A 26,124-nucleotide genomic window follows, 5' to 3' on the forward strand; every position below is an offset into this window, starting at 1 on the left:
CTGGGCGCCTTGGCCTGGTGCCCTCTGGCGCGCCTTTGCTGAGGGTGCCGCTGGCGTGGTCAGCCGGGTCATGTGTAGCTTTGGGGGGGAGGGAAGGGAGAATTATGGGGCCTTGCTGGGTGGGTGTGTGTGGGGGCGCGGCTGGTGGCTCCTGTCCTGGCGGATCCGCGTCGAGGGTTGTTGGTCTGCTGGCTGGGGGCGCCGGGCCCCATGGGTGCCGTGTCTGGGCGGGGGTGTCTCGGGGATGGGTCTTTGGGTTTGGCGTCTCGGGGTGCGCTCCCCAGCTGTCTGCCCGGACTAGTGGCGCAGGGGCGGCACTCCCACCTCTGGCTGCCCTACTAATCCCTCCAGTTTTAATTACACCTCAACACACCACCCCCCGGAGCGTGGGACCACCACTTCCACCCTCCGGAGCTATTGCACCACATACACATACTGTATGTATACACATAGGTTGGATGAGGAGCACCGCTCCCCTCCATCCACCTTTTTTAATAGCACTTCATACATTCACTAAATACACACATTCACTCAGGAGATAGAGAAGTGCCTATCCATTGGGGAATGGCGGGGGCCTTGGGGTTTGGCGGGATGCGCTGGGTGCTCGGCTGCTTGAGGCTTCCTCGGATGTATGTGTGGGGGGCGGTGGCTGCCTCTCGGCCTGGGATGTCGGGGGCGTCTGGGGGGCTGCTCGGCCATAGGGGGGTGGCCTGGGGCTCCTTGGGCCCTGCTCTTTCTGTTGGCCCCTGCATCTGCCGGCCCAGGGAAGTTTCTGGGTTTGTGGTAGCAGTTTTTGCACATATACTGGTCTGCGATGCAGTGGCACGCCTAGGAATGTGGGATAAAACTCATACTGGGCTTAACTTTAGACACGTTAATCTCAAATACCTGCTTTAGGTACTACCACTCACTCATTCCTCCTGTCCACAGCCACCACCATTATAGTTAAACTTCACACTTGTCTGTTCTTTGGAGTCATTATGTTTATTTGTGTATCTCTGTTGTGTTTTTGAGCATTTTTTGTAAAAATGTAAATGTATTTTTTTTAATTTTTAACTCATTTTTATATTTTTTGGAGTCATTATGTGTGTTTTTTTTATCTTTCATTTGTCTTTTTGTGCATTTTTTGTGTTTTATTTTACTCATAGTAATGTATATTTTTTTGGAGTCATGTGTATTTTTTTTTATCTTTCAGTTGTCTTTTTGTGCATTTTTTGCGTTTTTTTTTTTTACTCATTTAGTATATTTTTATTTTTATTATAAATAAATAAATACCTTGTGCGTGTGTTCCCGTGAAATGTTTGAGACGCTGATAACCAAACTCCATAGACATTGTAGCGCCAATCAGAAAAGTAACAAAACTGTGCAAAACAAAACGTAAAGCTCCAAACTATATGAGTGAGTTAGTAAATTAAAGTATATGTACAATTCGGCTGTCTTTTTTTAAAAAACAAAAATATTTTTTTTACCTTTTAACCAAGTGGTCAGAGCTTAGCTTCCATGCACGGCACCACAGAGAATCCGCAGATTTCCAGATGGAGTATTGAACGGACTGGGATAGTTGTCTGCAAAAGACTCACCAGTGGCTGACGGTTTCAAATGATCTATTCAGAGAGCTCCCGTGTCTCGGTCTAAATTATCTTCTTCTCTATCGCTCATGTGTTTACAGTCCGTGTCTGCTTGGCTGTGTGCGCAGCGATTGGCTTTGGCCGCACACGTGACTCTTGCTTGGGTGAGGAGCTGTGCAGTGAAATAGATATAGATGGTGCGCTAGCGCCCCCTCACACCCTGAGGTCAAAAGCTGAATAGGTGTCATTTCGGGGCCGTCCAGAAGTGAAATAAAATTAAAATAAACATTTTGAAATGACCAAATTGCTCCAAAATAACATATACACACCCTCGGGGTATTTTGAACCTGTTGACCAAGTTTCAGGTTGAACTCGCACCGCGTCTGGGAGATAAATGCTACAGACACACACGCATACAGACGTTCCGTGCTTTTTAGATAGATACTCGTACAGTGCCCGTCGGAAGTATGCATTCATGTGGGAGCATAAGGGGTATATTTGCGGGTGTAATTTTCCTGGTTTAATTTTATGGGACATGTGCATGACTTCATCAATACTTTTATATTTTTTTGTTTGGTGTATTTTTCTGTAACATATGGTTTTTGGAGTCATGTGTATTTGTGTATCTTTCTGTTGTGTTTTTGTGCATTTTTTGTATAGTTATTGTTTTGTTGCCATTGTAGTGTGATTCTGGAGTCATTTTGTGTAAACATTTAGTTTTATGTATTTTTAGTATAAATATTTAGTTTTGTGTATTTTGAGCCATTTTCATATTTTGTTGTATTTTTCTGTAATGTATGTTTTTTGAAGTCATCATTATGTGTATTTTTGTGTAATGCGCCTGATCAGTGTTGAACGGACTGTCAGGAAATTATGGGCAATAATCAAAGCATACCATCCTCCAAAGAGGAAGTGGATTGGAGAGCACCTCTCATAAATCAGATGAAGAGAAACTATGGTGATGAATGTTGTGAAAAGCTTGAAGGCCGACGCCTACCGAATGTTACCGGTAACCACAATCATTGTTAACGGTACTCCGCTCAAATTTTTGGTTGACACTGGCGCAACATATTCAGTGATTACATTTTCCGAACGCTGCCGTCTACAGCTCATTCCGTCTTTTGTTTATTCGATTTGCGCTAACGGTGCTACTTCTCGCAAACCAGTAGCCAGACCTGCTTAATGTATTTGGCCAGCAGGAAACATATTTTTTTCACCAATTCGTGGTTTCAAACAACTGTCCTGTGAACCTACTGGGCAAAGACCTGCTTCTTAAACTCAAAGCAGTTCTCACTTGTACTGACGCTGGCATTGAGATCTCACGACCTTTAACCTATACTTTGACCAACACCACGCTGCAGTTGCTGTGTAGCTCACAGCACACCAGCTACCTCTGTTTGACGTTCCCGACTCCTTCCCTCACATTTCAGTTGCGAAAGCTCCCGAACTTCAGTGGAAGGATTTGGGACCCTTTGTCCTGCGCTGTCATTTAGCCGACAACTGGCAGCCAACTCCAACCCCTTTAACGTGGTTTTCACCTGCAGTGAATGCCTATCGGGTCAAAGTTCCCCCAATGACTGTGGATAAACTGTCAACCAAGCACAGAGCTGTTCTCAGCGTCCTCTGTCTTCTTCTCTGGCCCTTCAAGTTGGGCAGTGGTATTACAAACACATACAAACTTGAGAGTATCCCAGTCCACCCGGACTCACAGTTCTGGTTTGCGTTCATGTTTAAGGGACAGCAATACACGTGGACCAGGTAGCCGCAGGGCCTCACGTGTAGCCCCCACATTTACTGTTCTGCCCTTGAGCAGAGCCTCTGTTCCCTTGCCCTCTCACAGGGCTCCTCCCTCCTCCACTGTCGATGACATACTCCTTGCAGCTCCTTCCAAAGATCAATGTGAGCGAGACACCTTATCTCTGCTGCACCACCTCCATTAGCAGGGCCACAAGGCTTCGCTTTACAACCTTCAGTTTGTCCAGGAAATCGTCCAATTCATTGGTCATACCATTTCCTGTGAGGGAAAAACTCTGTCCAGAAAACGAGTTGCTTCCATTGTCGCTCTTCCCAAACCTTTGACTAAAAAGCAAATGTTGTCCTTTTTGGGCATGTGCTCTTTCTGCTGAAATTTTATCCCTGATTTTTCTGGCTATGAATGCAATTTGAGGGCAGTGGTGAAAAACTCACCTTCTAAGGCCCTGGTCTGGACCTCTGAAGCCCTACGCGCCTTTGAGAACTTAAAAGCGGTCCTCCAAACAGCCCCCACCCTGGGCATCCCTGATCCCCAGCGCCCTTTCACCCTGTTGTTGGATGAAAAAGGGGATTGCATGACCTCCGTCCTGTGCCAGCTGCACAGGGGCAAACTGAAACCTTGTGGCTACTTCTCAAAGAAACTTGACCCAGTGGCCAGAGCCTTTCCGCCTTGTCTGCGCTCCGTCGCGGATTGTGAGGCTGCTGTCTCCTTAGTTCGTGAAATCACTGGTTATGCTCCCCTTCATCTCCATGTGCCCCACTGTGTCACGTCCATTTTCAGGGATATGCAGACCTCACATGTCTCAGCGGCCCGCTGGCTCAAGTACAACATCAAACTCTTGGGTCTTCCTGATGTGCATGTCCGCCGGTGTTCCACTCTGAATCCTGCTACTCTCCTACCTCTCCCCGAGGATGGAGAGCCTCACTCTTGCATTGCTGTTCTCTCTCAGGCTCTGGTTCCTCATCCTGATCTCTCCTCTGTCCCTCTCACTGACCCTAACTACATTTTCTACGTGGATGGCTCTGCATCCCGTGACCCCAACACTGGGGCTAACCAGGTGGGCTTTGCTGTTGTTTCCGACTCATCCACTGTTTCCTCATCCTCGCTTCCCTCTCACTACTCCGCCCAGGCCGCCAAACTCTGCGCCCTTACCGAGGCGTGCCGCCTGGCCTCAGGTAGGTCTGCTACGATCTTCACTGACTCTCGCTACGCCTTTGGGGTTGTGCATGATTTTGGGGCGCTCTGGAAACAGCGTGGTTTTCTCAAATCTGATGGCTCTCCAATTCTGAACTTCACCCTTGTGTCTGCTCTTCTCGATGCTATTCAGCTACCTTCCTCTGTTGCTGTTTGTAAATGCGCAGCTCACTCCTCTGCTGCTGATGAGGTCTCTCATGGTAATGCACGTGCTGATGCGGCTGCCAAATCTGCAGCCTGCACATGCGTCCCTCCCTCTTCCTCTTTCCTCTCTACCCCCCAACCTGTTGCCTCTCTGTCCGAACTCTCTGCCTTTGTCACTCCCGGCGATCGCCCCAAATGGGAGGCCTCAGACTGTCACCAAGTGAGTGGGGTTTGCCGGCTGCTCTTTTTCCTGTTTATGCTAAGTTGACACACGGTAAGGCCCATGTGTCAAAGGGTGGGATTGTGTCCTCAGTTCAGACAGTGTGGTACACTAAGGGATTTTCTTCCTCTGCAGCCGAGTTTTGTCAAAGATGTATGATCTGTGCTAAAAACAACCCAGGCAGAAAGAAACCGTTGAATAGCCAGACAGCTAAGCCTCAGCCATCTATGCCTTTTCAACACCTACAGATGGATTTTGTTGAGCTAACACCATGTGAGGGAAAGAAACACTGTTTGGTTATCATAGACATGTTCTCCAAATGGATTGAGGCCTTTCCAACCAAACACCAGAAAGCCACAACAGTAGCCAAAGCACTGTTAACAGACATCATTCCTAGGTGGGGCATCCTATACAAGATCTCTTCAGACAATGGGACACATTTTGTCAGCCAGGTGATAACAGAGTTGGGACTAAGATTAGACATGGATTTTAGAAAGCACTGCAGCTATCACCCTGAGTCCGCTGGGGCCGTAGAAAGAGCTAACGGTACTCTGAAAAACAGGTTGAACAAGTGTATGGATCAGACAGGGCTGAATTGGATCAAAGCCTTACCGCTTGTCCCTTCTTCAGATGAGACAACAGGTCGATTCGAAATCTAAACTTTCACCCTATGAAATTCTTTTTGGGCGGCCACCCAATGTGGGTCTCTCCCCCTCTGTTTCGTCCTGGGATGAGACAGCTCTCCAGGACGACAGTTTGATTAAGTACTGTGCACAACTCTCCACGATTCTTTCACTCAACAGGTCCAGAGTACGCACTGCTCTCCCTCTGACTACCACCGAGAACCTTCACAATATCTTTCCAGGTGACTTTGTGATCGTGCACAACGCAAGACGGAAAAGGTGGACCGACCGGGGGTGGATCGGCCCTTTCCAGATTCAACTGATGACCCACACGGCTGTGAAGGTCGCGGAGCGAGCCACATGGATTCACGCATCACACTGCAGGAAGGTGCCAACACTTGCCGACCCTGATCCAGAGGCGACTGGTCCAACAGAGGGAGAGCCGACACCACTGCTGATCGAGGAACCGCAGTAAGGAGGTGCGCCTTCTGGAGCTGTTTCTTCTTTTCGGGAGCAGTGCCAGGGAGCATTTCCTTTTCTCCGAATCGGGAGCAGTGTTTTGATGAGCTTTTGTATGCCTTGAAAGTAGCAAAACAAAAAGCAAAAGGGAAAGACCTCGGGACTTCACAAAAGCTGATGTTCATGCTCTTTGTACTGCCACCAATTAGTACAGTGGTACTCTCCATTATTCCAGTATTCTTCTGGCTGCTGGCATCCAAAGATGCCAACGAAAACACTGGACTTAAGTCGATGAATACAAGTGTTGTTCCTGATGAGAATGTTTTATTTGACAGGGCCTCTAATGCTAGCAGAAATAAGTCTTTGATAAATGACGTCGCCCTACACAACACTCTATCCGCAACCAATGTCACTCACCCGTTCTTCACGAATACCTGGTATAGGTACGCGCACTACCAAGCTAAAAGTAGGGGCCTATCTAACTGCTATGTTTGCTCTTACATGCCTGTGTCATCAACACACCCCCGTCTCACCGCCATACCAATGGATACGTCTGACTCATTTTGTTATTTGTCCTATTCTAATTTCGGTATGGGGGACCCCAAACGTTGTTCTAAACAATCAGTTAAGAAACTTGCAACCTTACGGGATGATACTTCTTCCACTATGTACGTAGACTACATGCGATCCACTATATTTCCCTTCTGTTTTGCCAGAAATCTGAATCATTGAACCTTTGACTCTAGAGATGTTCTTTAGGTGGTTGAAGGCTGTTTATGTGATAGATTTGATCTGACTGCTGAATGCCAGATCTGAACACCAATGTTTTTGACTTGGTCTTTAGCTTTTAAGAATGGAGGCTCAAGATACTCACTGACAGCAGTCCTCTTTTTTTAAGAGGAACTCTGGTCCTGTCAGCCATGTGCTGGATGGCAGTTTTTCAGCTGGTAGAGATCTGGACCCGTGGTCAGCCGGATTGTGCTCCGATGGGGCGTAGCTCCACTGAAACAGACTTGTCACTCGTCGGATGCGTTGCACACGATTGTTTACAAAGACATGAAATCTCCTTGACTCATTGTAAATATAGCCAAGAACAACAAACAACAAGAAACGCATTGCAGTAACCCGAATGTCCATTTCATCTCTGATTAGCTCAGCCACTTCTACAGCCAACACTGCGGCACATAACTCAAGTCTGGGGAGGGTAAGTTCCGGTTTGGGAGCATGTTTGGCTTTTCCGAATACGAATGCAGCTCTGTTTTACCATCTTTGTTTATCGCCCTCAAGTAAGCCACTGCTTTGATTGCCTTGGTTGATGCGTCACAGAAGATGCAGACTTCCTTGTATTCTCTATTTGCAAAAGAAAAGGAGCTGTATGGTCTTGTGATGTGAGTTTGCGCAAGCTGATTGAGGGCATTTTTCCACTCTAGCCACTCTTTGAACATGGCCTCTGGAAGAGTCTCGTCCCACCCAGAAATATTTTTGGTCAGTTCCCATAACAGTGCCCTCCCCTGGATGCTCACTGGCACTGCAAACCCCAGTGGTTCAAAAAGACTGTTGATTGTGGACAGAACCCCTCTTTTTATGTAGGGCTTTTCAGGTTGAGAGACCTTAAATGTGAAAGTGTCTTTGTCAATGTCCCAAGATATTCCTAAACTTCTCTGCATTGGCGGGAACTCTGTATTGAAGTCTATGTCTTTAACTCGCTTGCTAAATCTTCACTGAGAAATGCTTTCATGACATTTGGGCTGTTTGAGGCTATTTTGTGGAACCTCAAGTTGGAAACAGCAAGCAGTCCCTGAGTGTCTTTGAGAAGCTTGAGTGCTTCGGACTTAGTGGGAAGTGATTTTAATCCATCATCAACATAGAAATGTCTTTGGCCTCTGGGGGGTACTCTGTGTCTGGCTGTTGTGCTGCATTTCTCAGACCAAATATTGCCACTGCTGGCGATGGGCCATTACCGAACACGTGCACCTTCATCCTGTACTCAATGATGGGCTCGGTTGGATTGTTGTTGCGATACCAGAGGAACCTTCTGTGGTTTTCTTCCACGTAAAAACAGTGAAACATTTGTTGTATGTCCGCAGTCACAGCTACTGCTTCTTCTCTGAAGCAGACAAGCACCCCGACAAGGCTGTTATTCATGTTTGGCCCCGTGAGCAGTGCTTCATTTAAAGAGACCCCATGAAATTTAGCACTGGAGTCAAACACGACCCTGATATTGCCAGGTTTGTGTGGGTGATAGACACCAAAGAAGGCAGATACCAGCATTCTTCTTCTTCCCCTGGAGCTGGTTCTGCATGATCTTTGTCGAACAACCCCTGCATAAAGTCCATGAAGTGTTTCTGCATTTCAGGACGCTTCTTTAATGTGCGGCAAAGTGACTCGAAGCAACTGAGAGCCAGAGTTCTGTTGTTCGGGAGGTAGGGCCTCGGTGTGCGAAAGGGCATTGGTGCCACCCAGCTTGGTCCTCAAGAGAAGGTGCTAGCTTTTCATCTTTCTCACTTTGTTCAAATATTTGATCCCCAATTTGGCATGAGCTTCGAGTGTCCCAGGGCTCAGTGAGTGACTGAAGTTGCTCTTTAACATGAAACATGTTCTGGCAGGGTGGCATAAAACTTGGACACTCGTTTTCAAGGACGCTAGTATTGAATGAGCCCACAACAGTTGGCTTATGAGCTCCCCCTAAACATACATCCCCGACAATAACCTACCCAAGAGCAAGCCTCTGGGCAAATGGAGCGTTGATTGGGCCATTAACACATTCATACACTTTGTGTACTTGTATTATATCTCGGCCTAACAGCAGCATTATTTGGGCTTTGTGGTCAAGGGGTTGGATTTTACCTGGCAGGTGTTTTAGGCGAGGATGAGCCATCGCAGCCTCTGGTGTTGGGATTTCTGACTTGTTATCTGGTAGAAAGTCGCACTCAAGCAGGGAAGGCAGAGGAGTGGAGAACTGACCATCGACAGACTGAATGATGAGCTATGCGGCCATTTGTCATGGAAACCCCAGTACATGTCTTAAGTGTGTATGGTGCTATGTTGCCCATAGAAATGCCACAGGTGTCAAAAAGTGCTGACTTGGCTAATGACCTTTTGCTCTGTTCATCTATGATAGCGTAAACTTTGACTTTCTTTTCTGAATGCCTCTCTGGGTAGACATAGACCTGACATATTTTTGAGCAGGAGCTGCCCCTGCTTAAGCTCCCACATATTCGAGTGCATGCTGAGGTAGTTTCTAAACTGCCTTAACTACTCCTCACACCATGTTCCTCCCTTTGCTCCCCGCCGTGGTCTGGAGTGGCATTTTGAGATTGGCTATGTGGTGCAATCCAAGGTGCTGGACCTCCATGCAGTGCTGAAAGGTGTTTGTTGCTGTTACACTCAGAGCATGTGATTTCAACTTTACAATCTTTAGCTTGGTGAGTAGAGGAGTCAGCAGCAAAAGCTAATTTTGTGTTCCCTGAGATATGCCTTGTGCTCATCTAGTGTCTTTTCTCTAAAGCCCCTACACTTCTTGAGTGAGTGTGGCTTCTGATGGATGGGACACTGGTTTGTTGTGAATTCTTGGACTAAGCTGGTTTTGTTGAATTTCTTTACCTCTGTTTTGTGAACTGTGACAGGAGCTCTGAACTTAACAGCTCTTGCGTAGTGGTTGCCATGTGTCGCTGAAGTGGACGTGGGAGCTGGTGTGGTTGACTTAAAACTTGGGTCGTTTCTCATTCTTCCTTCACCTTGTAAGAAACGACAGAAGAATGAAAAAGGAGGGAAGCTTTTGCTTGTATCTTGTCCCTTCTGACATCCACTTGACTTGGAGATTGAGTGGTAACTTTTCAACAACTGAGCGATGCCGCGTGAAGTGTCTAAATACACTAAGCCAGGTAAAGAGCCATCAGATTTTGCTGCGTCTACCTCAGATAGTAGGTCCCCAAGTTCTCTGTGTTTTTGTGGGTCTTTATTATTGACTCTGGGAAAATTCTCCAATAGGTCTAGAAGAGACTTTTCTATTGCCTCTGGTGTCCCATAACAGTCTTGTAGTCGTAACCAGACTTGACGAAGGCCCTCTGCTGGATTATTGAGATGGACAGAACGTATGCGTTTGGCATGCTTGGAAGACTCTTCTCCGAGCCACCGGGAGAGTAAATCTAACTCTTCACTAAGCTTTAAGCTTAGACCCTCTCTAGTGTTATAAAAGGAAGCCCTCCATGCCCAGTAGTCTTCAGCCCTGTCTGTGAACTTTGTTAGACCGTCTGTGACTAAAGCTCTTTTAGCAAGAAATTTAGCAAGATTAATAAAGTCATTGTCCCCAGTGTTATGATGATTTGGCTGGAAAGACGGACTGTAAGGGGAAAAGGAGCATATAGGTTGAGGTGTAATTCTCGGATGCCTGTACTGTGGGAGAGGGGATTCTGGTGGCAGAAGATTATCAAACTAATTTTTAATATCCTGTTTATTTGTTTTTGGGCCATATTCGAATGAGGAAGCTAGATCTGGGACTGGGCTTAAGATGCATCTCTGAACTGGTGTAAAACTTTTAGTGTCTGGTCACCACGATGATCTGATAAGTATTTGAAGACAGCTTGTAGCCTGTAGTTGTCTGAATGTATTGTGGTTGGTTAAGCATTTGAGTGGTCACTTTAGCTTGAGTGTGGACTTGAGTTAGTTTTGAGTCCTCATCTTGTTTTCCTGATGAGTGTGCTGACTGTGTTTCAAGATTTATGGCTTCTTCAGCCACACCCGCTTCAAACACACAGGCTTCAGAGATTGCAGCCTCTGCTTCCTTTTCTTCTTTAAGGGCATCTAATGTGGCACTTAACTCTGCTTGTTTAATTTTAATCCCAATTTCTTTACGTGCAAACTCTGCTCTGGCGCGAGCAGCTTCAGCTTCAGCACGTGCTTCCACTGCTGCTTTAGTGAGCGAGTTGTAGGATCTAAAGTTAGATAAAATCTTAAAATACAATAACATGCAAGGGCACAGACAAGTGTAGACATGTTAAATAAATTATTCTAATCAACTTACAGGCTGTGATGACTTAGGACACAGTGCAGCAGTCTGAACAATATTTCTCCGGACTTTTCGGCAAACAGGAAGTAGTATGGCAGCCACTTCCGGTTTTACCAAAATAAAACGTAAGTGTAAATAAACTCTTCAAAATAATGTAGGAAACCATATAAATACATTCACAGCATAAAATAAACTCTTAATGGCTCATAAGGAGCCAGAACAACGGGGATCACATTTTTTTCTTACATTCCACATGCCGTTATGGGCCAATGAAAATGGTAAAAAACTATTTTTTTTTTTTTTTGGATTTCAAGAGCAGGTCATCTAATAACCAATGCATATATGTGACTAATCATTAGTAATGTGACCAGTCTATGTATATAGCTCAAAGCTGATGTAAGTTGTTTACTGAAGGCCCAAACATGTTCCAGACTCAAACTTACAATAACTTTTTTCCAATTTTGAGGGACTGGCATGTCCACCAGATAAGGTGTATTGCAGATATTTTAGTATATTGTGAGAGTAGGTGGAGCTGTCTTTGTATACCAAATTTCAGTTTCCCATGCAATTTAGTTCCTGAGATATTGGATGGTGAAACTGGAAAAAAAAAAATGACACAAAACTCGACATACCTCCCTCACTAAATTGGCCATATCTCAAAAAGTATTAATCCGATCAAACTAAAAATGTAATGTCTTTATTATTATTAATAATCAAAAAAACAATTGGTAAAAAAAAAAAAAAAAGTGGGTGGGCCATTTGCTGAATTGACATGACTTAAACCATTGCAGTATTTTTCCATTTGGTCCAACCCATGTTTGCAATCTGTACACCAAACTTTTATGGTCCACAGTGTTCATATGCAGCATTTAGATCCAAAAGAATGAGAACAAAAAATATTTCTGAATCAGTGTTAAACCTTATATCATTGATTACATTGATCAGAGCTGTTTCTGTTGTAACCTGGGTGGAAAACCCTTTAATATTAATTAATTTATTAATTTTCTTTCCTTTATATAAAATACTACATATTTACGTATTACGTCATTACGTCACGCCTTTGCGTCGCACCATCACAGGAGAGCGCGTCCAACTCACTGTTTAAACACAGCTGTGGCTGAATGCCTGTAGGAGTGAGAGGGTCACGTGACGATGTTTGCTGCAGGTACGTTGTGGTGTTGTTTATTTAGTGAACATCTTGAAACTAAAAGCAGTAAATGTCCAACTATAGGAGCCGAATACCGGAGCCATTGATTGTCCGAAACGGAGCCATTTACGGACTGAACCACAGAATTGGTAAGCTTAGCTTAGCTGCAACCGCTGCTCTTTGGTTGGCACATTTAATAACATCTTGTATGCTTTCTTTCTCTAATTATGATCTGTTGACTGAAATGTTGGATTTATAGTTTATTCTCATGGCTGTGTTGATGAGAATGAATGCACTTTAAGCACTTTAAACCAGTTTCCTTGTTGTTATCTATGCACTTTAATGCAGTCCAGTCAATCACTGGGCTGCTATGCACTTTATTTGTGGATGCTGGGTTTTTGATTCATAAGTACTGTAATGAATTGATTAATATAACAAATATTATAATTACTTGAATCATATTTATATACCAAGAACTAATTATATTGTACACTATTTGATTCATGAAATACTAGTAAATATAATGCAGCTTGTGTTATGGAGCACCAGTATTTTTGAATGTTTCTTAATGTGTGTAGCACACTGGATATTTAATTGGACCTGTGTGTCATAAAGGTCAGTTGATGGTGAGCTAGAGCCTAGTCTGGGCACTAAGCTGAAGATTCTGCCTGGACCGAACAAACTGACTCTCCACTGCTCTGGTCGGGCTGGTAGGAGGCTCCTTTGTGCAGCCGCTCTTTTTCTCGTTTTTTCCCCCTTCGCAACCCACTAAAGGGCCCACAAACCTCATACATTCCCCTCCGATACTTGGACTTTATCCTTCTATGGACTTGGAACTCTGGTTGGGCCTTGATGGACTATGTGTACGACACAATTATTGAATGTCCACTGACACCAAGAAACTGTATTTATCGTATTTTTCTATGTATGGCCATGTGTATTGTGTCAAGTGTTGTAAAAGTCTTAATGTTGGTTTATTCAATTTAAGTATCACAATATAAGGCATCACCAAAAATCAGAACTGTGTTCAGTGTATTTACTCTCCGCTATTTGAGTTAAATCTAGGCTTCTGACTCTAGCCCAAATAATAATAATAATTGCATCGCTATCTGTTTGTACAAACCTTGTACCTAAATGTAAGATAGCATACATGTTACACTGTGCTGTGAGAACCAAAGCCTGACTGAAATTTATCATTTCATATTTTGTTGAATGTTAAGAATTGACTCAGTTGGTTGAAGACCACCTTCTCAATGATCTTGGCCATGAAAAGAAGGTTGCTGATTGGTCTCTAGTTATCCAGTATAGATGCATCTAGTGTCCTCTTTTTAACAGAGGTTTCACAGCAGCTACTTTTAGGGATTTTGGTACGGTGCCTGACTGAAATAACACAAATCAGTCACAGAATTTACATTATGAAAAAGGAGTGAGATATAAACCTTTATATAAATATTCATCCAGATCCCAGAATCATAATTTTATTTATTCCTAAATGCATAAACAAAGCATTAGAACAAACACCAACATTTCCATTTTACACCAAAGCTACTAAAGTTCAACTCTGTTATATACAAACTGTAACAAGTGTATTTTATTTCCCAAAATGTTCATTCCAAATACATGAGATAAAACAGGGTTAAAAAGAAAAGAAAAACACAACACATTTAACATATTGAAAAAATAGTGGGAAGAAGCATAACACATACTCTTCATTAATAAAATAAGAAGAAAAGGAAGTTCTTCCTCTTGTAAAAACTGTTAGTTTTTGTTTAACTTTTAAATCTAATATAATTTTTTCTTAGAATTCGATTCGGTTGCTATTACTGATATCCAATTATTGATTACAAACCATTTTTCTATTTTTTTTTTACATTTTTGATTAAATTTTCAATTATTGCTGAATATTTGACCTCACAGCCCCTTCAATATTGCATAGTCTAATCAAAATATCCAAATTAGGATGACCCGCATGGTTTGTATGATAAATTGAAAAATACAAATAACTGATTTTTGGAAATTTAAGAATCGATTCATAATTGTCAATGATAAAATCTTGATAATTGAATATCAACATTTTTCACTACCTTGTAAAGTGTTACATACACACACATATATACATGTACATGTGATATAAAAAAAATACGTACATAAAATGTAACTATAATTACTTAAATATAATCAATGAACAAAAGCAATCAGAGAGCGCAAACATCCACTTAGCTCCAAATCTCCTTTTTGTCAGATATGACAGTTATCTGGATCAATGATTCTGATCATGGTACCATGAGCATTTACACTTTAAAGGCTTGGAATATATTATTTGGTTCGAATTCTGTCTAAATAATTTGACGTCATTTGACATAATCCTGCTAACAAACAAACCAAAGGAGGTGTTGGTGTAATGAGAGGGTCATTGGTTCTAATCAAACCTGGGTCATTGCTGTGAGATGTTGAGCAAGTCTGTCAACTCTTACTGCTCATGTTGTACGTCGCTTTGGTTAAAAGCGTTTGATAAATGAAATTCATGACTTCTGCCAAGGAAGGAAAAATACCTCCTTGGCAGAGGTCATAAATTAAAAAGCCAAATAATTCTAACATATTATGTTTATATATACAGTATTTACACACGACCATAGCTCCCTCATCCATGTCTCTGATAAAATGTCTTTGTAGCACATTTGGAAGTGTCTCACCCCACCGACTGAACTCTGACACACTCCTGCTTGTTCCAGTTATTTGTCTATTAAGTGTTTAACTTCTCTCATCAATACTGAATCATTTCTGGGTGTTTACTCCCAAAAACTTCTTTTTAGCTTTGAAAAATAATAAAAATAACGTAAAAATATATATAAAAAAAGAAAAAACACACACATCTGGCCCAGTTTAAAAACAACAATAGTAACAACAATAGACAGACATTAACAGAAATAAATACACTTTAGAGGCATGCCAGGGAAAACCTAAAAAAGCCTCATAGGGCTTGAAGAAGAGGGCTCCCGATATATAACAATTAAACTTTAACTAAAGAGAAAAAAAAAACCAAAACAAACAAGACAAAATAAAGGAACATCGGGACAGCAAAAATTTGAAATGAAGCAGAAAAGAGGAAGAAAAAAAACAACATTAACATTAAAAGAGAAACAAAAAACTGAAAAAAACAAAAAAGAAACAATAGTTTGGTTATTCTTTAAGCAGTAGATTTTTGATATAATTTTTAAATGACCACATGGAAGTTTGATCAGATGCGGAGGGAATGATTCCACAATAAAATGTTGACTTGAATGTTGATAAAAATCAGACAATCTCATATTTGTGGACCTATCTCTGCTCTAACTGACCCACAGGTAAAGAAGCAGAGGAAACCTAACTGCTGTTCACCACCTTTCTCTGCTCAGAGCGGCGACAGAACACCTTTAACAGAGACCTGCTGATCTCTGCCGACTGCAAGCCATAAATGATGGGGTTCAGGCTGCAGGGGACCACATGGAACAGGATGGCTGTCAGTTTTCTATAGTCTGAGTATTGTGGGAAGCGATGCATTAAGATGACAATGAAACCACTGAATAACATGATCAGAAACACAACCAGGTGGGTGCTGCAGGTCTTCAGGGCTTTGCTGTTCAGAGACTTGTTGTTGCTGGTCAGACAGACGATGATGATCTTAGAGTAGGTGAGCACCATGGAGCCAATGGAGGAGCTGAACAGGAGCACGGTGAAGGTGAGGCCATAGATGTTGTTAATTAACACGCTCTCACAGGAGAGCTTGAAGAGAGAGGCGTTGTCACAGTACGGATTCATGATCATAGCTCTGCATCTGTTGAGCCGGATGGTGAGGCCCAGTAAGATCGCTACCAGAAAGAAAGCCACACCCCAGGCCGACGCCGTCAGCTTCACCACCATCCTGTTGGTCATGATGGTGGAATATCGCAGAGGGTTGCAGATGGCCACATAACGGTCAAAGGCCATGATGATGAGCACTGTGTGTGAGGTGGTACCAAACATGTGTGAAGTGAAAGCCTGAACCACACACTCGTAGTAGGTAATGCGGCGCTCGGAGGGCGGCAGCAGGATGTCCATCAGCAGGCGAGGAAGCATAATAGAGTTCCCCAAGATGTCATTGATGGGCAGGTTACAGAAAAGCAGATACATGGGCTGATGGAGGTTGGTGTCAATTAAAATCAGAGCAGCAATGCCCACATTTAAAACTATAATGAAGATGTACGCAAGCAAAAGGGAGATAAAGACAAGGTACACATAGTCTTTGTGGACATTTAAGCCCTCCAACTGAAGAGTGAAGCTGTTGTAGGTGTAGTTCTCCATCAACCTGTAAATACAACACAAACACACAAGACAAAGAGAAGGCCTTCACAATGAGGACAGAGGAAACCTGCTTTTATAGAAAAACTTCCTCTTTAAGCTCACACGGTCGCTCATTGTCAGACGTGTCCAACACGTCTGACTCTGGACTTCCGTCTTCTCTGCAGCTTTATACTGATGCTCCTTCATCCTGAGGGAATCACTGCATCCACTAAACAACACACACACACACACAACCTCAACCTCATGCAAACACTCTCTAGAGCTAAAATCTCAATGTTAGAAGCTGTGGTTACTTTCAGGATTTTTTAGTACTTCTCTGGTTCAATGCCAACATCTCAATTTTACACCTAAGCTACTAAAGTTCAGCAGCTTGTTTATATTAAAATTCCCTCATAAATTACACATATTAAGTGTATTTAAATACAACAAAGGCAAGGCAATTGTTTTTTTTGTAAAGCGCATTTCATACACAAGGCAATTCAATGTGCTTTACATGATAAAGTACAACAGAAAACATGAAATAGTTTAAAAACAAATAAGAACATTGAAATCAGCAGTAAAAACAATAAATCAACAACAATATAATTAAAAATTTCCCTCTCAGTCATACGCCGTAGAGAAAAAAGAAAAGCCTTTAACTTTGACTTGATGTTGACTTCAGCACTGCAGGAAGTTTGTTCACTTCTTTGCAGCATAACAACTAAAAGCAACGTCACCATGTTTGCTGGGAACTCTGGGCTCCACTATCTGACTTGTGTCCATAGAGCTGAGAGACCTGCTTTGTTCATACCAATGCTGTGCCGATACCGACACTAGTTTCGGAAGGGGTTCAAATTTGTTTACCTTTTAAATAGTGTAATTTGTATTGTGTATTGTGAAATGTGTTGCCTCCTATGGACAGGTGTTGCAAATGAGCAGTTTTGCTATATCACTGAAAACGATGTATCTGGTTTGTCCAATGCAGTTGTTATGTCCATATCAAATAAACGAATAAATAAAATAAATACGGCACCAAAAGGCTGGATTGGTATTGGCAAGTACTAACTATTAACACACTGCTGCCATATAGAGCATCAACTTCTTATTCAAACTACTTTCAATAAATACCCAGTCCGCCAAACGGAAGATTTGGCCCTGTCATAGAGCAACCGTAGCAGTGGAGGCACTCAATGAGGAAACTAGGCTCCAGGTTTTGATGCATCAGTTTTATCTTTTTATTTTTAATTTGCACCACAAGCACAGTGCACTTCAATCTCCACTGCACTCTCTACTGAACAGAATGAAGGTCTTTATATACAGATGCACCACTAATTAGCCTGTACCAAGCATCGAGGGACATTTAATTTCCAGATTAAAAGTGCAACATAAATATTTACACAAACAATTTTAACAGACACCATGACAAACAATAACCTTGTATTAATATCAATATTGTTTACATCCCCTAAATTATGAGTTTCAAACATAAAGCTCCCCTGTTCCTAGTCTCTGCTTGGTCTCTCCCACCTGGAACTATAAAAAGGTGTCCAAAGCCCCCGGGGAATTCTTTTACCCGAACACCTCAGGAAAGAGGAAGAGAGCATGCACAGATAAGCTTTGTTGAAGATCACATCTCAATCACACTCAGAATACCAGAACATATTTAATTGTTTTGTCTTTCATGTCACTACTAAGTTATTTATCAATTAAACTGAAATTTATTTTCTGTGTTTATGACAAATACATTCATTAAACCAATTATACAAAATGTGTTTTCTTGATTTAAATAAGCACTGCAGTTTTTTTACAGTATTACAATATACCTTTTTTAAATTAGTCCATAAGTGTAACATTCCATAAATGTAACGTCACCTCGTTACACCCCCCCCCCCCCCCCCCCCCCTCCCAACAGTACAGTTTCTCAATTCTCATGTACTCTGGAAAGAGTCCTGAGCCAAGGAAGGGAGAAAGACGTGTTTTCAGAGCTCTCTCCGGGAAAGCTATACTCCCGTCTGATAACGCGACCTTGACTATCAGCGAGCAGCGACCAGCTGCATCTGAAGAGAGAAAACTGGGCCCAGACATGCCACCAAAAATGGAAGAGAACTTTAAGCTATTCAAAGAAGAGCTTAAAGAAATGATTAAGGAGATGAAACAGGAGATGAGACAGGATCTCATGTCCCTAAGACAAGAACTATCTACGAAGATGGAGAACATGACGAATGCCTTGGAGAAATCATTGAAAATACTGGAGAATGATGTCAAGGTACTGAAAGAAGAAAATGTAAAGAATGCAGAAAAGATAAAAACATTGGATGCGAGGGTTGAAGAACTGGAAAGAAAAGAAAGAGAAAAGGATGTCATCATCACGGGCCTAAAGATAAGGCCAAGGAGCTACGCCAGTGCAACAAGACAAACTGAGGATCAGACCAGCGAAGACGAAAAATCGATTGAAGAACAGGTGATTGATTACCTGGACTCGAAAGGCATTGAAGTGAACCCAGACAACATCAACTACTGCCAGCTGCTGCCAAAACGCAAAGACACCAGAGATGTGAAAATTACATTCACCAACGTGAAATATAAAGCTGAAATAATGAAACAAGGAAGAAAACTGGCCGGAACGATGGTGTTTATGAACGAGAACCTGACGAAGCAGAATGCAAGTATCGCATGGAAAGCACGCCAACTGAAGAAAGGAGGAAAAATTGTGAAAAACTGGACCAGAGGCTGCAGGATTTACATCACACCTCCAGGAGGAGAAAATGGAAAACCCGTTCTAATCCAAAGGATGGAAGACCTGGAAAAATACAAATGAGGTGCCTAAAAGTCAAGAACACTGATAAAGGTCATGGATATGGACAGAATCACTAAAAATCATCCGCAACATCATCAACATCAACAACGGGAGATTAATCAAGTAGACGAAGTGGACCCAAACAACTTTTCACATTGGAAACAATACACGAACAGCCATTACTACACAGAGAATGACTTCAAAGTGGAAAATAAGAACGAAAAAGGTCTGTCACTTGTTCACTGTAATTGTCGCAGTATGTATGCAAATTTTGAAGACATTAAGGATTACATCTCTACATTGTATAGATTTGACATAATAGCACTATCAGAAACTTGGATGAATGAAAAAAAAGGCATGGATTTTATGATAAAAGGATATAAATTTGTCTATAAGAACAGATTACATAAGCCAGGAGGAGGGGTAGCACTATTCATAAAAGAAAATATAGATATGGAGATAATAGAGTCTTTGAGTTTAACTGTGGAAGAAGTAATGGAATGTATAACAGTGAAAATTACAAGTCCAGAGGGACGTAAGATAATAATCTGCTGTTTGTATCGTGCACCTGACTGTAAAATAGACATATTTAATGAGAAACTAACCAAAATGATAGAAGAAATTAAAAATAAGAGATTACTGATATGTGGAGACTTCAATATAAACATTTTAAATCCTTTAAAAAATACACACATTGAAGACTTTGCCAATTGCATGTACACAAATGGATTAAAACCTCTCATAACGCAACCAACCAGAATTAATAAACACAGCTCAACACTGATAGATAACATCTTCACAAACATACAAAACACAGATGTAAAGAGTGGTATATTAATAAATGACATCTCTGATCATTTACCAATATTTATGATACTAAACGCAAAAGAGAAGAAGAACCGTGAAAATCATAACACACAGACATACAGGAGACTGGAAGGAGAAAAACAATTACAAAACTTTAAACAACAGATAAAAAGACAGACGTGGGAAAGTGTCTTCAAGGAAGAAGACGTGAACGTAGCATATGACACATTTACAGACACAATAACGACAATATACGATAAATGCTGCCCTTTGAAACAAATAACAACCAAAAGTAAAATAAACAATGTACCATGGATTAATAAGAAAATAGCCAACGTATGCAAAAAGAAAAACATACTATATAAAAAATATATAACAGAAAAAACATTAAAAGCAGAAATACGTTATAAAAAATACAGAAACAAAGTTAATAATTTACTTAGAGAAAAAAAAAGGGAATATTATGAAAAACAATTAAAAGAGAATAAAAACAAAAACAAAAAATTGTGGGAAATAATAAATAACATAACCATGCGTAAATGCAAAGAAAAAAATGCAGACCACTTTATAATAAACAATGTAAAAGAACACAATAAAAACATAATAGCACAAGAACTCAACAGTTTTTTCATAAATACTGGAAAAGACATAGAGAAAGAGATAAATAAACACCCAACACTTAAATGGAACCATTTTGACAATGAGAAGAAAGACATTGATAAGTATCTTGTACTCGAAGAAGTAACAGAAGCAGAGGTGGACAGAATAATCACTACCAGTACCTCAAAAAAATCCAGAGACGTTAATAATCTAACTATGAGTCTAATAAAAACCATAACAGCTGAAATAACCCCGCCACTAACATATATAAGTAATCTATCATTCAAGAATGGGGTATTCCCAGAAAAAATGAAAATTGCAAAAATCAGACCGATTTACAAGGGTGGAGAAAAATGTAATTTCACTAATTATCGACCTATATCAATATTACCACAACTGTCAAAAATTCTGGAAAAACTGTTCATGAACAGACTCGACAAATTTATAGAAGACAATAATATACTACATGAAGGACAATATGGATTTAGAAAAGGACGTTCAACAGCAATGGCTATAATTGACATCACGGAGAATATAAGAGAAGCATTAGAAAAAAAACTATTTGTATTTGGAATTTTTCTGGACCTAAAAAAAGCCTTTGACACAATTAATCATGATATTCTAGAAGAAAAACTTCAAAATTACGGAATAAAGCGTAACGCCTTAAAATGGATTAAAAGCTATATGACAAATAGAAGACAATATGTTGACTTTGAAGAACATACATCAAAATGCCAAACCATACAATGTGGTGTGCCACAGGGTTCAATTTTGGGGCCAAAACTGTTCATTTTATACATAAACAACATTTTCAAAGTCTCAAATTGCCTCAAACTAACGTTGTTTGCAGATGACACAACCATTCTATGCTCAGGCAAAGACATTAACACTTTAATAGAGTCAACAAATGAAGAACTATTAAAAATTCAAACATGGTTAGATGTAAATAAACTATCCCTAAACGTCAGTAAAACAAAATTCATTAACTTTGGAAAGAGAAAAAAAACAGGAGATATAAGACTGAAACTAAACAAGGAAATAATAGAACAAGTAAAAGAATATAGGGTACTTGGAGTGTGGATGGACGACAAGCTGACCTGGAAAAAACATATACAAATAGTTAAAAACAAAGTGGCCAAAAGCAGTTACATCCTATGGAAACTTCAACAAATCCTACATACCAAATCACTTAAAACAATCTATTCTTCACTCATAGCATCGCACTTAAATTACTGCTCCGAAATATGGGGTAATAACTACAAAACGTATCTTGAACCACTATTTAAACAACAAAAAAAAGCTATAAGAATTTTACATAAAGTACCACACAACACACACACAAACGATTTATTTGAGAAGTCAAAATACCTAAAACTGCAAGAAATAATACACTACAACACACAAATACACGCATTTAGGGCTTCATCAAAAAAATTACCACATCAAATCCAAAAACGTTTCACTTACAATCAAAATCCCTACGAATTCAGACATAATAATGAGTTTAGACCTAACAGGATCATATCAAACGTTGGCAAACATAGTACTGTGTATAGAGCCATGAACCTCTGGAACAGCCTTGACAAAGAGACACAACAGTCAGATAATCTGAAGCAATTTAAGGACAAAACGAGGAGGACATTTTTACACACATACAGATCTCAAGTCAACTCTCCATTGAACTCTACAGTTGGAGGAACGTAAACAACGACTGGAAAAGAAAGCTCGTGGAAATACGGGGGAAAAAGACTGTGATGAGGAGTAACAGCAGGAACAATGACTGCAGACGAGAACACATCACAAAAAAAAAAAAAAAAAAAAAAAGGGGGAAGAAACGAGGTTGGATGTAAAATTATCTGTGTTCAAATTAGGGGACGGATCTAGATAAGCATAATGCTTTTTTCCGTCGCCCTTTCCGGCATGAAAAAGGACAAAAAAAAAAAAAACAATGATGTGATTTTGCTCTGAATGTCAAATGAATTTCTGTGAATGCAACCATGTCGGAAATGAACTGAATAAATAAATAAATAAATAATAAATAAGACAGTCTGCCACCAGGTTGTCTTTTCCAGCAATGTACTGTACTGTAAAATTGTAAGGCTGCAGGGAGATATTCCAACCAGTAAGACGCATATTGGAGTCCTTCATCCTGTTTAGCCATTGTAGTGATCGATGATCCGTCTCCAGAAGGAAGTGACGTCCCAGCAGAAAATAACGTAGAGCACTGGTTGCCCACTTCATTGCTAGACACTCCTTCTCCACTGTTGAGTACCTTGTCTCACTGTCCTGTAGTTTACGACTCAGAAAAAGAAGGGCGCCGCTCCTCCTCAATGTCCTGCAGAAGCACAGTGCCCAGGCCAACACCAGAAGCATCTGTCTGTAGTGTAAACGGGCGAGAAAAATCTGGACTGTAAAGAACAGACTCACTTGTGATTGCTGCATTGAGGTTGCTGAATGCTCTGTCACTTTTGTCAGTCCACTATACTTTGTTTGGGGCTGAGTCTTTGGTGAGTTCAGTCAATACGGCTGCTTGAGAAGCAAAATGAGGAACAAATTTAATATACCAATTGTTTGTGGTTGGCACAGGATAAGAATGGATGGCATCCACATTCCCCACCCAAGGCTTGACAACCCCCTGTCAAACAACATGGCCTAGGTATTCTACCTGGTGGCATGCAATTGAACACTTGCCTGGCTTAATGGTCAGCCCAGCATCCTTAATCCGGTGTTGCACCTGACAAAGGTAAGCAACATGGTCCATCCAGGAGTGACTGAAGATAATCACATCATCCAAGTAAGCTGCTGCAAAATGTGGGACATCTTTCAGCACTTGGTCCATCAGTTGCTGAAAAGTTGACAGCGCCCCCTGGAGACCAAATGGCATCACCTGAAACTGGAATTTGCCATAGGGTGTCATAAAATCTGTGAGCTCTTTAGACTCTGGTGCAAGGGCCAGCTGCCAATAACCTTTACTTAGGTCAAGGGTTGCAATGAACTCTACCTTCCCACTCTTTCCAGCAGTTCATCAATACAGGGCATTGGGTAGGATTCAAGCTTTGATACAGAATTCAGGTAACTGAAGTCAATGCAGAACCTTCATGAAATATTCTTTTTCGGGACCAATTCCACCGGGCTGCACCATTTGCTGGTTGAAGACTCAATGATGTTCATCTGCAACATAGAGTCGATCTCCTTCTTAAGCTGTGGCACCAACTTTTCTGGAATCCTGTAGCTCCTGCGCTTGAGAAGAGCATCCTGCTTAAGGTGGACTTTGTGCTGGACCAGGTTTGTAAAACCCGGCTTTTGTTGGAAGAGCTCCAGATCCAAAAGTACTCTCACCTCCTTTTGCTGGACCAGGGTCAGATGCAACACATCCACCGCAGCATTCTCAGCGATGTCGGGACGAAGTAAAGGCTCCTTTTCATCCTCTTCCGTTGCAGGACAGATTAGAAGGTTCTGGATGGACTGCACAAATGAAGGCTCCTTAAATGCTTTCAACAGGTTAACATGAAATACCAGATTTTTTTTTTTTTTTTTTTGTTTATCATGCATATACAGTTCATAGGTGACCTTACAAAGATATTTTGTAATCTCATAAGGTCCCTGCCATCTCTCCAGCAGCTTACTGTCATTGGATGGAAGCAGCAGCAACACCCTTTGCCCCGAATGGAAAGTTCTATCTCTGGCTCTCTTGTCATACCAGGTCTTCTGACTCTCTTTTGCCAATCTCATGTGTTCATGTGCCAGTGCCGTCATCTGCTCGAATCTGTCCCTAATCTTCAGGACATAGGCCACCACATTTTCATGCTCAGCCTTTGGATTCTCCCAATGCTCTTACAGAAGGTCAAGTGGGCCCCTCACCTGCCGACCGTACAACAGTTCAAAGGGGCAAAACCCTGTCAACACTTGTGGCACCTCTCTGTAGGCGAACAGTAGGTAGGGAAGCCACTGGTCCCAGTCTGACCCAGTTTGGGATACAAACTGGGTCAACCAAACCGTCCGTCTGGGGTGGTAGGGAGTGGTCTTAATGCACTTTATCCCCAACAACTGATACACCTGCTTTAACAGCTTAAAAAGAAACTTTGTGCCACAGTTAGTGAGAACCTCCTTTGGGATGCCTACCCTTCAATAGAGTTGTAGAAGACAGTTAGCAACATGCTTAGTTTTCAGAGCTTTAAGAGGAAAGGCTTCGGGGTAACGAGTGGCATAGTCACATACAGTATTACTAAAATGTACCGATTCCCTGAGCTTGTCCCCTCAAGGGGACCCACTACATCCATTCCTAATCTTTCAAATGGCGTATCTATGATTGGCAGCGGCTGTAGCTGAGCATGGGCTACAGTTCTAGGGGATGTTAACTGACATGTCTCATAGGATGCACAAAAGTTTTTAATGTTGGTAAACTTACTGCCTACCCTGCAGAGTGTTTTTTAGAATATCAGGTGACCTGCCCATGGGATTGAGTGACCCAGCTCCATTACTTTATATGTAAGGATCTGTGGTAAAGCTAAAGTCTCAACCTCACCTTGTCCTTGGTAAAGTATGCCATTTTTGATATAGTTTATGTCAGAGACACGATTTTCTTTGCCATTACTCACCCCTTCAACCTCTGAGACCATTTCAAACCATGGTTTTAGTGTGTGATCAGCTTGCTGCAGTTTAGCAATATCAGAAAGGACAAGATCATTAAACAACCTGTTCAGGGGAATGCTTCATCACCCTTAATTCTGGCTTTACTCCACAACTTTTCCCTCTTTTTCTGGGCCTTTGACTTACATCGCTTCACTGGTTCTGACCCTAGGTCAGAATGAAAAAAGGTAATTCTTCCAGGGTATTTCTTTCTTTCTGAGCCCAAGTCATTACACTATTGCATACAGCTGGTTGGGCACTTTGAACTGGTTTATTAACAGGACGTTTGTGGTGTTTAAATTGTCTCTCCTGCTCTATTAAGTCAAGCAGATTTGGAACATCATGACCAAGAACAACTGGATATGGAAGTGTGGACACTAATGCTACAGTGTGAAGAGAAGTCTGACTCCCTACTGTAAGATAAATCTCAGCTGTGGGATACAACTTCTTATCCCCATGTACACAACTAATGTTGGAAGTCATCTCACTCCACATTTCCTTTGGCAATAAACTAGGCAGAACAGCAGACTGAAAACAACCCGAGTCAAGAAGGGCCTCCTTTTGCTGACCATTTACTAGTGCAGGGGTAGTAAGTGCTTGTCACGGCAAATTTGCAGTTGACCTATTTGGTGACTTGAATTATGCCCTGTGTTGAATGATGGAGTCCAGTCAGAGGATGATGATTTTATAAAAAAAGATTTATTATAAAACTAAATGAAAAGGAGTACAAAAAAAGGAGAGTGTCCCATCCTCTATATTGGAAAGGCTAAATGAAAAAGAGTACAGGATGGTCCAGAAAGGTTCTTCCCTGGCTCAGGATATGCAGGACTGCCTAACAGTTTCACAGCTTAAGCTTTATACCGATATGAGAAAAAG

The 26,124-nt window shown here is 41.5% G+C and overlaps 2 protein-coding genes across 3 annotated transcripts; one reads left to right on the forward strand and one right to left on the reverse strand.

Annotated features, from left to right (window-relative positions):
* Window positions 1-2,347: 2,347 nt before the first annotated feature.
* LOC114476196 (uncharacterized) lies at window positions 2,348-15,474 on the forward strand. 2 transcript variants are annotated; one of them, XM_028467544.1, is made up of 3 exons: window positions 2,348-5,981; window positions 12,201-12,265; window positions 15,461-15,474. In XM_028467544.1, exon 1 carries the CDS (start codon window positions 3,896-3,898, stop codon window positions 4,925-4,927), a length of 1,032 nt encoding a protein of 343 aa, XP_028323345.1. In that variant the 5' UTR covers window positions 2,348-3,895; the 3' UTR covers window positions 4,928-5,981; window positions 12,201-12,265; window positions 15,461-15,474. The 2 variants fall into 2 exon arrangements, with proteins under 2 accessions (XP_028323345.1, XP_028323344.1); XM_028467543.1 differs by lacking the exon at window positions 15,461-15,474 and having other exon boundaries at window positions 12,201-12,907.
* Window positions 15,475-15,479: 5 nt separating this feature from the next.
* On the reverse strand, window positions 15,480-16,436 carry LOC114475294 (olfactory receptor 52N5-like). Its single transcript, XM_028465985.1, has one exon. The coding sequence runs from the start codon at window positions 16,434-16,436 to the stop codon at window positions 15,480-15,482; it is 957 nt and encodes a 318-aa protein (XP_028321786.1).
* Window positions 16,437-26,124: the final 9,688 nt, after the last annotated feature.

This window comes from Gouania willdenowi, chromosome 14, assembly GCF_900634775.1.
Source record: "Gouania willdenowi chromosome 14, fGouWil2.1, whole genome shotgun sequence".
In the NCBI taxonomy this organism is placed as follows: Eukaryota; Metazoa; Chordata; class Actinopteri; order Blenniiformes; family Gobiesocidae; genus Gouania; species Gouania willdenowi.